The sequence below is a fragment of the Schistocerca americana genome, chromosome 1 (assembly GCF_021461395.2).
Source record: "Schistocerca americana isolate TAMUIC-IGC-003095 chromosome 1, iqSchAmer2.1, whole genome shotgun sequence".
In the NCBI taxonomy this organism is placed as follows: Eukaryota; Metazoa; Arthropoda; class Insecta; order Orthoptera; family Acrididae; genus Schistocerca; species Schistocerca americana.
Genome location: NC_060119.1, coordinates 253588413 through 253603055, shown reverse-complemented (window position 1 = coordinate 253603055; position 14643 = coordinate 253588413). Strand labels below are relative to the sequence as shown.

The 14643-nt window shown below is 40.3% G+C and overlaps 1 protein-coding gene across 1 annotated transcript in view; it reads right to left on the bottom strand.

The window, feature by feature from the left end:
• Window positions 1–14643, bottom strand: part of LOC124623192 (DNA-dependent protein kinase catalytic subunit-like) — a 565210-nt gene that overhangs the window by 410053 nt on the left and 140514 nt on the right. The window contains exon 13 of the mRNA XM_047149022.1: window positions 5425–5575. Coding sequence (XP_047004978.1) covers window positions 5425–5575 — 151 coding nt within the window. The remainder of the gene's footprint in view (window positions 1–5424; window positions 5576–14643) is intronic.

Sequence of the window (14643 nt, the reverse complement as noted above, 5' to 3'; positions counted from 1 at the left end):
GGCAATGGCAAGGAAAGCGTTTCTCAAGAAGAGAAATTTGTTAACATCAAGTATAGATTTAAGTGTCAGGAAGTCGTTTCTGAAAGTATTTGTATGGAGTGTAGCCATGTATGGAAGTGAAACATGGACGATAACTAGTTTGGACAAGAAGAGAATAGAAGCTTTCGAAATGTGGTGCTACAGAAGAATGCTGAATATAAGGTGGGTAGATCACGTAACTAATGAGGAGGTATTGAGTAGGATTGGGGAGAAGAGAAGTTTGTGGCACAACTTGACTAGAAGAAGGGATCGGTTGGTAGGACATGTTTTGAGGCATCAAGGGATCACAAATTTAGCATTGGAGGGCACCGTGGAGGGTAAAAATCGTAGAGGGAGACCGAGAGATGAATACACTAAGCAGATTCAGAAGGATGTAGGTTGCAGTAGGTACTGGGAGATGAAGAAGCTTGCACAGGATAGAGTAGCATGGACAGCTGCATCAAACCAGTCTCAGGACTGAAGACCACAACAACAACATAGCAAATATGTGAACTGAAAATATCAAAAGCAATGTTGTTGTTGTTGTTGTTGTTGAAATAGGGATGTGTGTGTGTGTGTGTGTGTGTGTGTGTGTGTGTGTGTGTGTGTGTGTGTGTGTGTGTGTGTTTTATTGCCTGTTTCCCACAATTCTAAAACATGTGATTTTGTTAACTGCACTGAGTGCCAATTTTCATAAAGTACAATATATTTGTTCAGGGAACATTAGACCAAACAAACAATCTGGAAATAATGCTGTTGGGACTGCTATGTAGGTAGTAATGTCACGGATGAAGTCAATTAACATGACTTTTTTTTTTTTTCTTTAATACATTTATGCTGGCTCATCAAAATTAAAGATTATACGAATGAGACAAAGTAGATATGCACAATGAAAGGAGTCTGGCATCTGCATATATGACACACAGCATATTTCATTAGTATTTGCATTTGTAATGGGTGAATTTTAACTTGCCAATGGAGTCTCTGTGCATTAGAAATAAGAGAGTAATTAGTTTGAGTTATTCTATAATGACTGTAGGAAATGTAAACTTGTCACAAACATCTCAATAAAATCATCTACCGATACCTGTAGACTTAAAACTGCTGTGCCGTTAACCAACAGCCGTGTGTAGTTTCATCAGTGTCATTTGAACCAGTCTCTTCAAGCTTTGATAATGGGGATGTGGATTTAAGAAATGTGGGCAAGGTGGGGTTTCACGGATCAAATATTACATTGCGTGCTTTTTTGGCAGTAATGAGAAAAATTACTTAGTAGACTCCCCTTGCATCTTCTGTATTTCAGTATAGGTATATAATATGTTTTCCATTATCTAATATGCATTTTCTGTATTTACACTGCAGTTTTAGTTTTTATGATGTAAAGTGGATCAAATATGATAAAGTGTGGTTAAATATGACACAAATGTAAGCTTTAGGCTACACTACAGCTCAATCAGTTACCAGAACTTTATTTAGCATTCACATTCATTGGCCTTGCCACCTGTCAACCAAATGATCACCTTTCAACCTAACATAGACCTACACTATGCTACAGATCAATCTATCACAACAACCAAGATATCAGAGGGATTCAGTATCACACTTCAACCCAATAGTGGATTTTCTACATGCTTTGCAGAAAACCTAAATTGGGATGGCTGGACAGAGTAAATGCCATCCCCCCAGAATATGAGGTCAGCATCTTTAACAGTTACATAACTTTTTTTATTTACATACAATTTGTTTCAGATAAATTATAAAACGCTGTTTTGCTCTCCATCGCTTTACACATTAAGGACAGCTCCTGGTGACTCCTGGATGCTGACCCTGCAACTATGCCACTCCAGTCTGTTCGGAAAACTGGCTCCAGGCCTGTAAACATTCAACTATGCTTCAGGTACGTCTTGAAGTACTCCCCTCAGTCTCCCCAAAAAACTGAGCAACAACCCCTCATGATGAGTGAGATGTTGAACTCAGGAGAATTACAGGACATTACTGTTTTTGTAATTTTGATCTTGACACTATTTTCTGGTAAAAGCATTACATTATGATGGAGAATAGTAATATGACATGGTGTTGCAGTTATGTTATTTCATCATGGGCATGGGGAGGCAAGTGAGAGGCATTGGGAGGGAAGAGGGAATTTATGGGAGGGAGGGAGAGAGGCAGCAGAAGTGGTAGCACGTGGGAGGAGAGTGTGGAAGGCAGGACAATGGGGAAATGAGAAGGTGAAAGGTGGAAGTGGGATAATACAGCAGTGAGAGGGAGGGAGGTGAATGAACTGATGGAAGGTAAATGAGGGAGAGACGGAGGTTAGAGGAATGGAGTGAAGAGCCAATACTGTATCATTAATGAAGTGTCACTACTCACATAGGTCCAGTGTGGATTGCAAATACCGTATGGCAGCCAAACTTGGTAGATATGCTAATGTGTTAATGCTGAACCAATTTATGCTGAAAAAACTGCTCCAATTTTGTCCTCCAGGTGCAAGTCTGGTGCTGTGCAGCATCTTGTCGACGTCTCAGGTGCTCATAATGAACAAATTGTGGAAGTGGAGGTTAATACTTCAATCACCATTATGCCTTTCTCACTTGTGCGAGGTTTTCTGCCAGCATCTTGATCCTAATCCATTACCCATGGAAACATTTCTACATGTCTCTCTTGCATTCACAGTACCAGACTTGCATCTGTCGGTCAAAATTGGAAGCAATTTTTATCAGCTTAACTTAGTTCCACTTTAACACATTAGAATATCTACCAAGTTTTGCTGCGAATTACAGCCCACACTGGACCTATGTGAGTAGCTCACCTTTAATTACAACTACCCAGTACTTATCTAACACATCTTGATTGCCCTCCTTACTTTCATAACTTATTCACATCTTAGAAATCCTCTGCTTTCACCTTGATGATTTATGTCATGGGAGAGGTTCATTTACTTACAATCTATAGGTTAAATAATAACTCTGCAACATGCTCATTGAGCCACGATAAAAATTGCTGTTTTGAAGGGCGCGCCGCAGCGCGTAGTGTGAAGCAGTCGCCCTCCGTTTCTGGCGACGGCGCCACTGTGGCAATCGCAGCTTTGGTGTCTCCCTATGGTGGGAAAGGGGAAAGGTTGCCTGTTCAAGTGCATTTAAGGGGCGCTATGAGCACGCAAGTTGGTCAGTCTGGATCAGTCTCTCGTCCCCAGCTTGCTAGTCTGTCTCTCGTCCTCAGTTGTGAGGCAGTTAGTGTCTGTCTGTCTGTCATCCGGAGTGCTAGTATATCTTTCGTTCGGATCAACCTTTCAAACCGGCAAAATGAGAGTCTTTCCAATCCGCCAGTAAGAGAACTCAGCGAGTGGTCCCTCGGTCGGGGCTTAGTTCCTCCATCTGACTCTGCGCATTAAGTCGCCAGTCTGCTCGAGTTTGCTCAGGCAATGGTCAAGGCGGTTGGATCGATCAGTCGGTCGGTTGCGCACTGAGACACAAGATGACTTGTCCGTCTTGAGCATCCGCACATGTGAGGTCGCCACCGTGCTGTATAGCGAGGGGTAGTGGCTTCGCGGTCGACACGAGAACAACAGGAGTCAACCCACGACATCAGTCTGGCCGGTGCGAGCTGCGACGCCATGAAATGGTAGATTGGTGCACCTTCCTGCGTCTGTTGAAGCGGCTGGCAGCAGACGGTTCGGGAGAGCGATTTGGGGGTGCTGCGCCAGGTCTTCTCCAGAAATCTTAGTTTATTAGAAGTTAAGTGAATGGCGATATGTCATTTCATTTACTTGTTAAATTCTACTTGTTTTCTTGGTGAGGTTACCAGCCATTTTGTTTTGGGGTCGTCCCACAATTCTTCTCCGTTTGCCCACCCGTGTCAAGGTGGTTGTTTATGAATTGGGTGGTCCGTTTTTCCTTTGTGGAGTAGGGGCAGGTTAGAGCAACCTGTGGTTCGAGTTGTTCAGTAATCTCTCTATCAGTCTACCGTACGTTAGTAGCTGCCTTTGTCATGTTTGTCAGATTTCGTATTGACGAATTTATTGCTTGGAGTGTAACGGCCTAATTCCTGAAACATGTTTTGATCTTGCCTATCATCTTGAGAGGCAGTATCCGTGTACTGTAGAACATCTTAACTTGTTTGGCCAACCCTGTAGAATTTTATATAAGATTGCATTTCATGGCTTTTATTTAAATGATCATTTTAGTATATAAAGTTGCCACCCTTTCACCATAAGACTTTTCTTAGAAGTTAAAATCAAGTTGCACCTTCGGCGAGAAAGTTAATATTTTAATTTTAGTGTTTTCTATCATGTCCATCCCTCCTACAGGGTGCATAGTTCATGTGCTTGTGTGAATTGTTAAAACTTTTAGTTTAAAGTAATCTGGTGTATTGCAGATTTGCACCAGTGAAATCTTTCATAGGTTGTTGTGAGGGGTTGTAACTACGGCCGTGTAAAAAGGGAGCGGGGCAAGGTTCTCAGCCCGAAAGCTCATACAGTCAAAAATTTGTTTCTTTCTGCCTCAGAATAAATTTTAACTTGATATTTAGAGGGTGCTTTCTGCTTATAATTTTAAATCTGTTTCTTTTAAAAAATGCTTTAGGCACCATTAAAGTGAATAAATTACCATTTGTTAAAAACTAATTTGCTAATGATTTCATCAGTTACTCCCTGGCAACTACTTCCATGCTCACATAGTGTGATTAAATGTGTTGATGTTCTTGATGAATCGCTAGTAAATAAAATAAATTTTTAAGAACATTCCTTGAAAATAAATCCACAGTTCACTCATTACATGATTACCACTGTTCATTATGAACTGATTAACTAAACTCAAAAACACACATGATATGTGTGAAGCACTGCTCAACAAAAATATGGGAAACAAATAGCTCCTTTTTTCTGCACTGAAATCAACTTTCTGCAAAGAAGTGGTGGCTTTAGTCTTAATATTTCTCTTGCTTATCTGTTAACTGTTGGCTGAATAATGAAAAACATTCAACAATATTTAAAATATGCCTCCCCTTTGCTTTCCTTTATAAAAACATTTGCAGATTTCCACTTGTTATCTACTTACCTGAAGAAACTACAGAAAATTCATAACAAACACACATCAAGTATTGACTACATCAAGTACTGAATCACGACCTTTTACAAAAAAAGAGGAGAGTTTTTTTTCTAAACTTCTCTCAATCACACTTCCGTCAATCAATCACTCTTCTGCCAATCAGACATCTATTAATTACAAATTAAAAAAAAAAAAACAGCACTATATTTTGAAACAAACAAAAATAGTTTGACAAATTACATGAACATTTTACAAACCCTAAAATTAAATAACCAAATTAAAAAAAGTAAATACATACCTAAATTAAAACATATGCATTCATAAACACAAAAATATTGTTTAAAAAAAGTAGTATGCTTACTTTTGCTCTGAAGAAATGGTTCCATGTAAGGCAAAACTTTTGTTATCAGTGTATCCATATCCTCTGAAGGTATTTCCTTTGTCCACTTTTCAAGTGAATCCATTGCATTGTGGCCTAATTCCAAATAACTATTTGCAATACTGAAAATTATCTGCAAACAAATATTTCACAGAAGTTGTTCATTTCTCAACCTTATAAAAATTCAAGGAAGATAGTGCATTTGTTTATGAAAATGGAAAAATTTGTAACCAGTAGTAGTTTAATGCTTCACTAGAGGTTCACTTTACTTATGAAAAAAACTACATGAATCAACTTCTAAGATACCTGGTGAAAATGAGAAGAGAAGCAGCATCTGCAGAGGCAAGGAAAAAAATTTAAAAATAGGTAATGGCTCTTAAGTCTGAATATGAAAAGAGGAAGGGATGTGAGAAGCGAAGAGACATACTCTGCAGGAAGAGATGAATCGGAATGACCATACATTAAGAGTGAACTGTTGTACAATGGCTTACAATATCAAGAACCAGTACAGAGATTATTACACAACAGTTCTAAAAAAACATGTGATTTATTTAGCAAAACATCTTTCAGGACTACATTATGCCATTATCAAGTTATGTAAAACTACGACACCACATATCATTACAACATATTACTATACAAACTAACATATATGTAATTTAAATATAACAATATTGCCCTATAAAACAATGGAAAATCAAGGTTGGAATATCAACAATTAGAAAAAGGATAAATTGCTACTCAACATATAAAGATGATACATTAAGCTGCAGACAGGCACAGTGAGCAGATTGTTACACACTGGGATAGCAGAGTGCAATGGGAGAGGGGTGGGGGAGGAAGGGGAGTAGAAAATGAGATAAGCAGAAACAGGAAGAGGCTGGTGGGTGTGTTGGCAAAGGATGAGCACAATGAGGGTTAGGAGATATGACTGAAAGAGGTGGTTATATGACCGATGGGGGTAGAAACTGTTGGGTGGACACTATGGGGACATAGGTTGGGACTGGAATGTTTTTGGAGTGGGGAATGTGTTGTAAGGGTAACTCCCATCTGTGCAGTTCCAAAAAGCTGATGATGGGAGGAAGGACCCAGATGGACCAGTTGTGAGGCAATGGTTAAAATCTAGCATGTTATGTTCAGCTGCATGTTGGGCCACAGGGTGGTCTACTTTGCTCTCTGCCACAGTTTGGCAGTGGCTATTCATCCTGATAGACAGTTGGTTGGTAGTCATACCAAGATGATAAAGCGTGCAATAATTGAAGCAGAGGCGGTATATCACATGGCTGTCTTCACATGTGGGTCAGCCTCTGATGAGGTAGTATCACGGTACTTGAATAGGAAGTGCTCAGTGGATGTGTTAGGCAGATTGTGCACCTTGGTCTTCCAGAGGGATGTTATCCCTGTGGCAATGGCGTGTGATCAGGAGTGGGATGGACTAGGATGTTAGGGAGGTTGGGTGGGTGACATAACACAACTTTAGGAGGGGTATCTTGGATAGGATGTCCCTCATTTCAGGGCATGATGGTAGATAATCAAATCCCTGACAAAGGATGTTGTTCAGTTGCTTCAGGTTGGGGTGGTACTGGGTGACAAAGGGAGCACTCTTTTGTAGCTGACTCTTGGGGGTCGCAGAAGGATTAGTGGGTGTGTGGGGATATGGGACAGGAAACCTGTTTGCAGACTGGGTCTGGAGATGGTGCTTGTCTGTGATGGCATTTTTGAGACCTTCAGCAGGTAGCTGACAAAATGCAGGTTGGTGGGTTTAATATGAACAGAGGTGTGGAGACAGCCATCAGAGGGGAGTTGGTCAATGTCCAGGATGGTGGCACACTAAGGAAAGGAGAACCTAGTGTAGCAGACGGGAGAAAAGGTGTTCAGGTTGTGAAGGAACGAGGATAGGTGTCTTGGCACTGAGTCCAGATCATGAAGACATGATCAATGAACCTGGATTAGACCAGTGTGGTTTGGTGTTTTGTGAGGCTAGGAAGATATCCTCTAGATGTATTATTTGAAAACAGTCTTTGTTGCAAAATTCTTCATTTGAGGGTTGTCTGTACCGACTTTACAATAACTGAAGGTATTTTAAATCCATCTTTGCAGGCACGGTACAAAATACAATAGTGACAAATGAGGAAATACCTGCCAAAAAATCTTAAGTACTGACACCAACATCTTTTGTAATGAACTGTTTTTTAGATGGGCAAAGCAAGCCAAATGGTATATGTATTTTACCAGAACCACTGATGTTATTTTATTTCAATAAAACAACACACTTCTGTGACAAAAATACACATTTCCTTGGAGACACACGACAGTTTTAAAAATACCTTCAGTGATTTCAGAAATGACCTCAGAAAAAAACAGCTCTCTTGGAAGAAGTGTATAAGGCAGGGAAGTGTTGTGTAAACAAACACTATAGATGACCACCAATAAAATGTTGGTTCTACTATGTTTATTACTGCCTGTTATTACCCACTCCACTATGTTATGTCTATTATTTTATAGGTACTGTGTGATTTTTCTTTTGATAAATATATAAGTACATACCGTACAAACTGCTAGTGACTGCCACAATTGTCTTCTTTTTACTGTCCACACTTTCTAACATATAAACTACTTCCAAAGTGCTAAAAAGGTCTAGAATTTAAAAAAGTTTATAAAATACCACATTTTACAATGTACTTGTTGTGAGAATGTCACAATTCCTGAAATCCACTGCCCATGGCCTCTGGCCTGCCAAAACGCACTGCAGTCCTGGCTCCAGAGATAGACCATGAAAATTCGCCACCTTATGCCACACAAACAGATCCAGCCTGCGGGCAGATGGTGAGACTATATACAACGGACAGGGCCTGCATATTAGTGGGAAACAATGGGCTTCAGATCGGCATGCCCGAACTGTTAGACATACCTGCAGAAATCGCCTGCAGTTTTACCCCATCACAGAAATCCACTCATGTGGCCAGCTACTCATGATTCACAGACAGCATGTTGATGAAATGAGACTGTGGTGATCAATCCATGCAACAGATTACTTGTGCGAATACTCTTGGACTCAATAAAATGAGGATAGGTATCAACACACCGTAATGATGATTGCTGAGCTGCAGACAGGCACACAGAAAAGACAATCACGCACTCACAACCAAATTTTCAGCCACAGCCTTCGTCAGAAAATGAGAGCGCACACACATTCACACAATCGCTCAGACAAAAGTCATGCATACATAACTGCCTTCTCTGGCCAATGCATCTACAGTCTCCACGAATCAGATCCAAACAAAAGACTCCTCATGTCTTCCTGCCTCTCTTCGCCAGGTGCTAGGCTAGCAGCAAGAAGTGGTGGCAGCACTGACTGCAACCTGAGGGGTGTGGTAGGAAGGGGAGAAGCAGTAGGAATTAGGAAGTAGGGAAGTGGCACATGCACTCAGTCGTGTCTGACCAGTGACAATTCATGACGTCTCCCAGTAAACAAACCACTCCATCTACTGAGACAAAAACAAGATTTTTCCAGAAGTTTTTCCTTTTTTTTAAAATTTCCATAGTATTTCCCTGATTTCCCTGACATGTTTGAAATTCCCTGATATTACCTGATTGCCATAACTTGTGGCAACCCTGACACTAATCAGCTACAATGATGTGTCCAGGATTGTTGGGTTTGTGGATTTTGGGGAGCATTTAGAAGATTAGTATGCAGGCTGTCATTGAGGTGAAGGAGGAAATGGATTCAAGTGAGAGATTTCACTAGTATCTGGAAGAGCATTTACAACAACAGCTCCGTAAGTTATCCTACTGCCACCTTGGAGAACCACTATCCAACCCCTACCTTACATGCAATGGTGCTCCTCATCAACCACTCATAGCACCCAGACTCTGCCCAGGTGAAATTTACAACTTGCAATATCCCCCAAAAGTCCCTACCAACACCCTACCAAATCCAGAGCTGGAACAATCTCAGAACACTGTTGTTCACCTTTCCACCAAAATCATTAGCCCCCCACAGAAGTTTCTGTCCTATCCATAGACCTAATTTTCAGCCCTACACCAAAATTTAACCTTGTTGGATTTGTCAAAGACTTACTCTCCTCCAGATTTCAGTAATGGAAACACTTCTTTGATACCAGACCTACCAACCAAAGCTAATCTAATCCTAACACTGAACCTTGCCTCTCCCTGTTCATATCACCATCCAATCGTGATCTCGCTCTGCCCCCGCCCCCTCCCCCTCCCCAAACCATCCCGTTGGCATAAATTTGTTTAAATTGAACTTTGACTCACCATCCTTACACAAGTACCTTCCTGAAGACACCAGCCTCTGAGCAGGAAAAATGACAGCCATACCAGCCTCGAAACAAATCCTCATCATCATCATCATCATCATCATCATCATCCAACCTGCAGCCAAAGATAACACAACTGTCATTATGAACTACAATGACTACCTGACATAAAGCCTGCCAGTTGCTTGGCTCCTCTACCTACAAATTCTGCCGGAGTGATGCCATCTCAGAAGTCCAACAAAACCTCCAGTACCTGCTCAAAGCCTTAGGCGCTTCCCAGAACTGTTCCCATGAATCCATTTACCTTCTCACACCCATGACATCCCACACACCCACCTTCTCCGGTACACTTTCAAATAAATTCATGGCTCTGCATTGTAACACTTTCCATAATTTCTTCAGCGGCATCACTTTCTAAATAAAATTCAATGACATTTCTCCATCCGCATAATTTCCTAAAATGTTTACAGGCTCTGCAATACCGAACAACTCTGCATTGAATATGCAACTGAACATGGAGCCGTTAATAGTGGTTCGTTGACACTCGGATGTACACTATCACATTCTCTGATTCAGCCTCTTGCGTCATGAACAACTGTTCGTTCAATCAAATGCTGCTGGCAATGTCTTGTGCAACTTATAGTAGAAAATTGCAGCAAAATGCTGGAAGAGCTGCAGCGGATAGGCACTTGGTGCAGGGAGTGGCAACTGACCCTTAACATAGACAAATGTAATGTTTTGCGAATACATAGAAAGAAGGCTCCTTTATTGTATGATTATATGATAGTGGAACACACACTGGTAGCAGTTAGTTCTGTAAAATATCTGGGAGTATGTGTACGGAATAATTTGAAGTGGAATGATCATTTAACATTAATTGTTGATAAGGCGGATGCCAGGTTGAGATTCATCGGGAGAGTCCTTAGAAAATGTAGTCCACCGACAAAGGAGGTGGCATCCAAAACACTCGTTCGACCTATACTTGAGTATTGCTCATCAGTGTGGGATCCGTACCAGGTTGGGTTGACAGAGGAGATAGAGAAGATCCAAAGAAGGGCGGCATGTTTCATCACAGGGTTATTTGGTAAGCGTGATAGCGTTACGGAGATGTTTAGCAAACTCAAGTGGCAGACTCTGCAAGAGAGGCGCTCTGCATCGCGGTGTAGCTTGCTGTCCAGGTTTCGAGAGGGTGCGTTTCTGGGTGAGGTACCGAATATATTGCTTCCCCCAACTTATACCTCCTGAGGAGATCTTGAATGTAAAATTAGAGAGATTCGAGCGCACACGGAGGCTTTCCAGCAGTCGTTCTTCCCGTGAACCAAATGTGACAAACAGGAAAGAGAGGTAATTACAGTGGCACGTAAAGCGCCCTCCGCCACACACCGTTGGGTGGCTTGCGGAGTATAGATGTAGATGTAGTACCAGGGGGCATTCACTAAGCAATTCAACAACTTTTTTCCTTCCTCGGCCAATTTTGATTGAAAAAAATCCAGATTTGTTGTGGAACATCTTAGAATATTCCCACTTGAGCCCTTACAGTTTCATGAAGTTCCAAAAGGTGGCGGCAATATACATAGCAGTCCAAATGGCATCTGTAACAGAAGCGTGTTTCACGCAGAGAGCCGTCATTGAGTATTTTTTGGCAGACAACCAGAGCTTCACAGATTTTCGTAGGCATCTGCAAATGTCTACAGAGACCTGAAAATGAACAAAAGCACTGTCAGTCATTATGCAATGCATCTGTTATTGCAACGAGGTCACGCAAAGCTGTCCAATCTCCACCATGCCAGCCAGCCGCACACAGCTCCTACAATGCTGGACTCCAATTTGATGTAATCAAAGGATCACAATCGGGCAACTCACTGCACAACTGGATATCTCTGTTGATACTGCTGACACATCCTTTGTTGGGGTACACAAAGGTGGATGCCAGCTCAGTTCCTCGTCACCTAACAGAAGATCATATAGACCAATAAAGGACAATCTAGCCATAATTGCTCATGTGTTATAATGTTGATCATGAAAATATTTTGTCAAACATTGTCACGGGTAATGAAACCTGGGTTCATCACTCTAAACCGGAAACAAAATGGCACTCCCTGTGTGACAAAGCAAGTTGGGATCTTTTTACTTTCTCTCTTGTTTTGCTATCTGCTCCCTTATATTCATTTTTTAATTTTTTGCCTGATCGCCATTAACATGCATGAGTATAATCTGCATTTCCATAAAAGAGAAAGGCTGACCCTCAGTTTTAAAGAATGTAGCACCAGATATAATTTTGTGCTTAGTTTTATGTATATAATTAATTTCCTACTTTATTTTGACCACTCCTAATTAATAGCTTTGTCATAGTGTGAAATCAGTAATTGTCTCAGGACTCGAATTCTATTGTTGGCTTATAAACAAATATAAATTCTGTAATAGTTACTAACATTTGGAAGAACTACTACCAGCATTCTTAAAGTATTTATTTGGCTCTATTTGAAAACATGTTAGCAAAGCCAGCCCTTACGTAATTCCAAAATAATTACCAGATTTGTCACAAGCATTGTTTGCATAACTATATCTGTTAATTTCATTATTTAAACAAATAATTCAGCCTAACCTTTGTGGTAGAAGGAACTGTTCGAAAGGAGGAATTTTTCTATATATTTAGTTAATTGAATGAGTTATGTTTTAATTGTAATTTCTGTAACTTAAACATCGAAAAATATATAGTTTCAGTGCCTATTATTGTGAGGATATATAAAGGCCTGATTTTTGGTCCCATGACAGTCAGTCCACAGCTGATTTTCAGATGAGAAACCTGTATTGGTTAGATCAAAAACAATGCATCAACTTAACCATGAAATAAGTCTAACACAAATAGGTCATGTGTTAAAATAATGAGTGCCTACCCAATAGTCTCACACGTGCCCTATTATTCTGCAAGAACTGTGTCGTTAGGTTTTTACTACTCACAGATATTCAACGGTAAACTATTGTAGCGGTATGCTGACGTTTGCCTGCAAACTATTAATGAGGCTTATCAAAAGTTAACCAATAGTGAACTGGCCATATTAACTGTGTAATATTGGGGGGTTATGAACAGTAAAAGTAAAGAACTGTGAAACGCAATCGTGCAACTGTCGGCTACATCATTTACAGTAGTCAGTGTTGAATCTTCACCCCTCTTTTTTCAGCCAGTATGACAACACATTATGTCACAACGAAGACTATCAACGAAGAAATTAAGCAGGCGAACGTCACATTTGTTGCCCTACTACTGTCTTTGGGCACAATAAATTAGGACTTATGAACTTTGAACAATGAACTCGAGCGGTTTACAGTAGACCGATTTTAACAGAGGACATGCAACAGTCAATCAGCACATGGCTTTCATGACTACAATATGACAGCAGCCAATCAGCGGGGGGGTTCCATTGAAGCAGCCACTGAGTACGGGAGCAGCCCATCAGCATGCAGGTGGATAAGCCGACCGGGATAAACAACTCGCCTCACCGAGAAAATTACAACTTGCAGCATCTGTGCAGATGACGAAACAAGATAACAGCTGCAGCAGCAGCAGCAACTGCAGAAGACGAGTGAATAAAGATAAAGTAATTCATAGCAAAGACCATTTTATATGAAGTGATACACAATGAGTGGCCTCAACAACAAGACAGTGTGATGGGGGAAAATGGACAACAGGAGAGTGATGTGATTGATAACAAAGCTGTAGGGGTTAAGTTTTTAAATCAACAGAAAGACTTAATTTGGACTGATACTGTATATGGTAGTGGTTATTAATCAGACATGAGTGTAACTTTGAATGATGGGGACAAAAGTCCTTTTGTAGATGGAATGACAAAATCATTATCTACATTGTGTTGTGAGCAAAATGGACGAAAACAGTACTGAAGTGGATGAAATCGTTAAGGATAAGGGGGAGGAATCTAACAGCGAAAGTCAGTAAGGGCAAAAGTTTATGGCAGATGGAAAATTGGAAGCGAGGTTAAGGCAAATTATGAGTAGTATGAGTAAGAAAGAAGACATTAGTAGATTGTAAAATAGCATGAAAGAAGACATGACTGGGTTAAAGGATGAACTGAAAAAGAAATTAAAAAGGAAATTAAAGCAGTCAGCTCTAATCTTACAGAATTAAATAAGAAGGCCGAGGCGGTAGTCAAAGATTGTGATGAAAAGATAAAGAATTTAGTACATAATACTAATAAGAAATTAACATTAATGAGTAGTAAATGTGCAGAAGAAGAGAAAGAAGCTTTGTGATGATTATAGTAGGAAGGTGAAGGCTTCTGAGAAACAGTGTAAAGATGAAGTCAAAGCAGCCACGAAACTTTGTGCTGAAAATAGGGTTAAACTTGAGAACCAAATCGACCAGATTAAAAATGACTTAGAAACTGAGGTAGATACCAAGTGTGCAGTAATGGCAGAGGAGAAACCGGTAAAAGTAAATGAAAATGTAGATTCAAAATTGGCTAAAATAGAGAAAAAGGTGAAAGAGGTACAAAATCTAAAGCTTAGAGAAAGTGACACTGGATCTGATTATGACAGCAGTTGTAATGATGCTAGCAATGATGAATCCAGTAGTGATGAGGACGAGGTATTTGAATTTATAATTTATAATGATGACAATGTGTTAAGTAAAGAAAAAATAGAGGAGGATAATGTTTGGCCTAATAAAGAGTTAAGAGTCTGAGAGTGGTAATGAGGAAGAGTACCATGCTATCTGTCATTTGACTGTCTGATAATTATTTTGGTAAGCAGGATGGTAGTTTTTCCAGAGAAAGGATTAATGAGGATTTGTTGTATGAAGAAGATCAAATGGTAAGTAAGAAGGAAGTGTGGCACCCTGTAATAACAGCATGTGTTTATTCCGGTTTTATGAAATGAATGTTTTTGTTGTGCCGATCGCAACTCA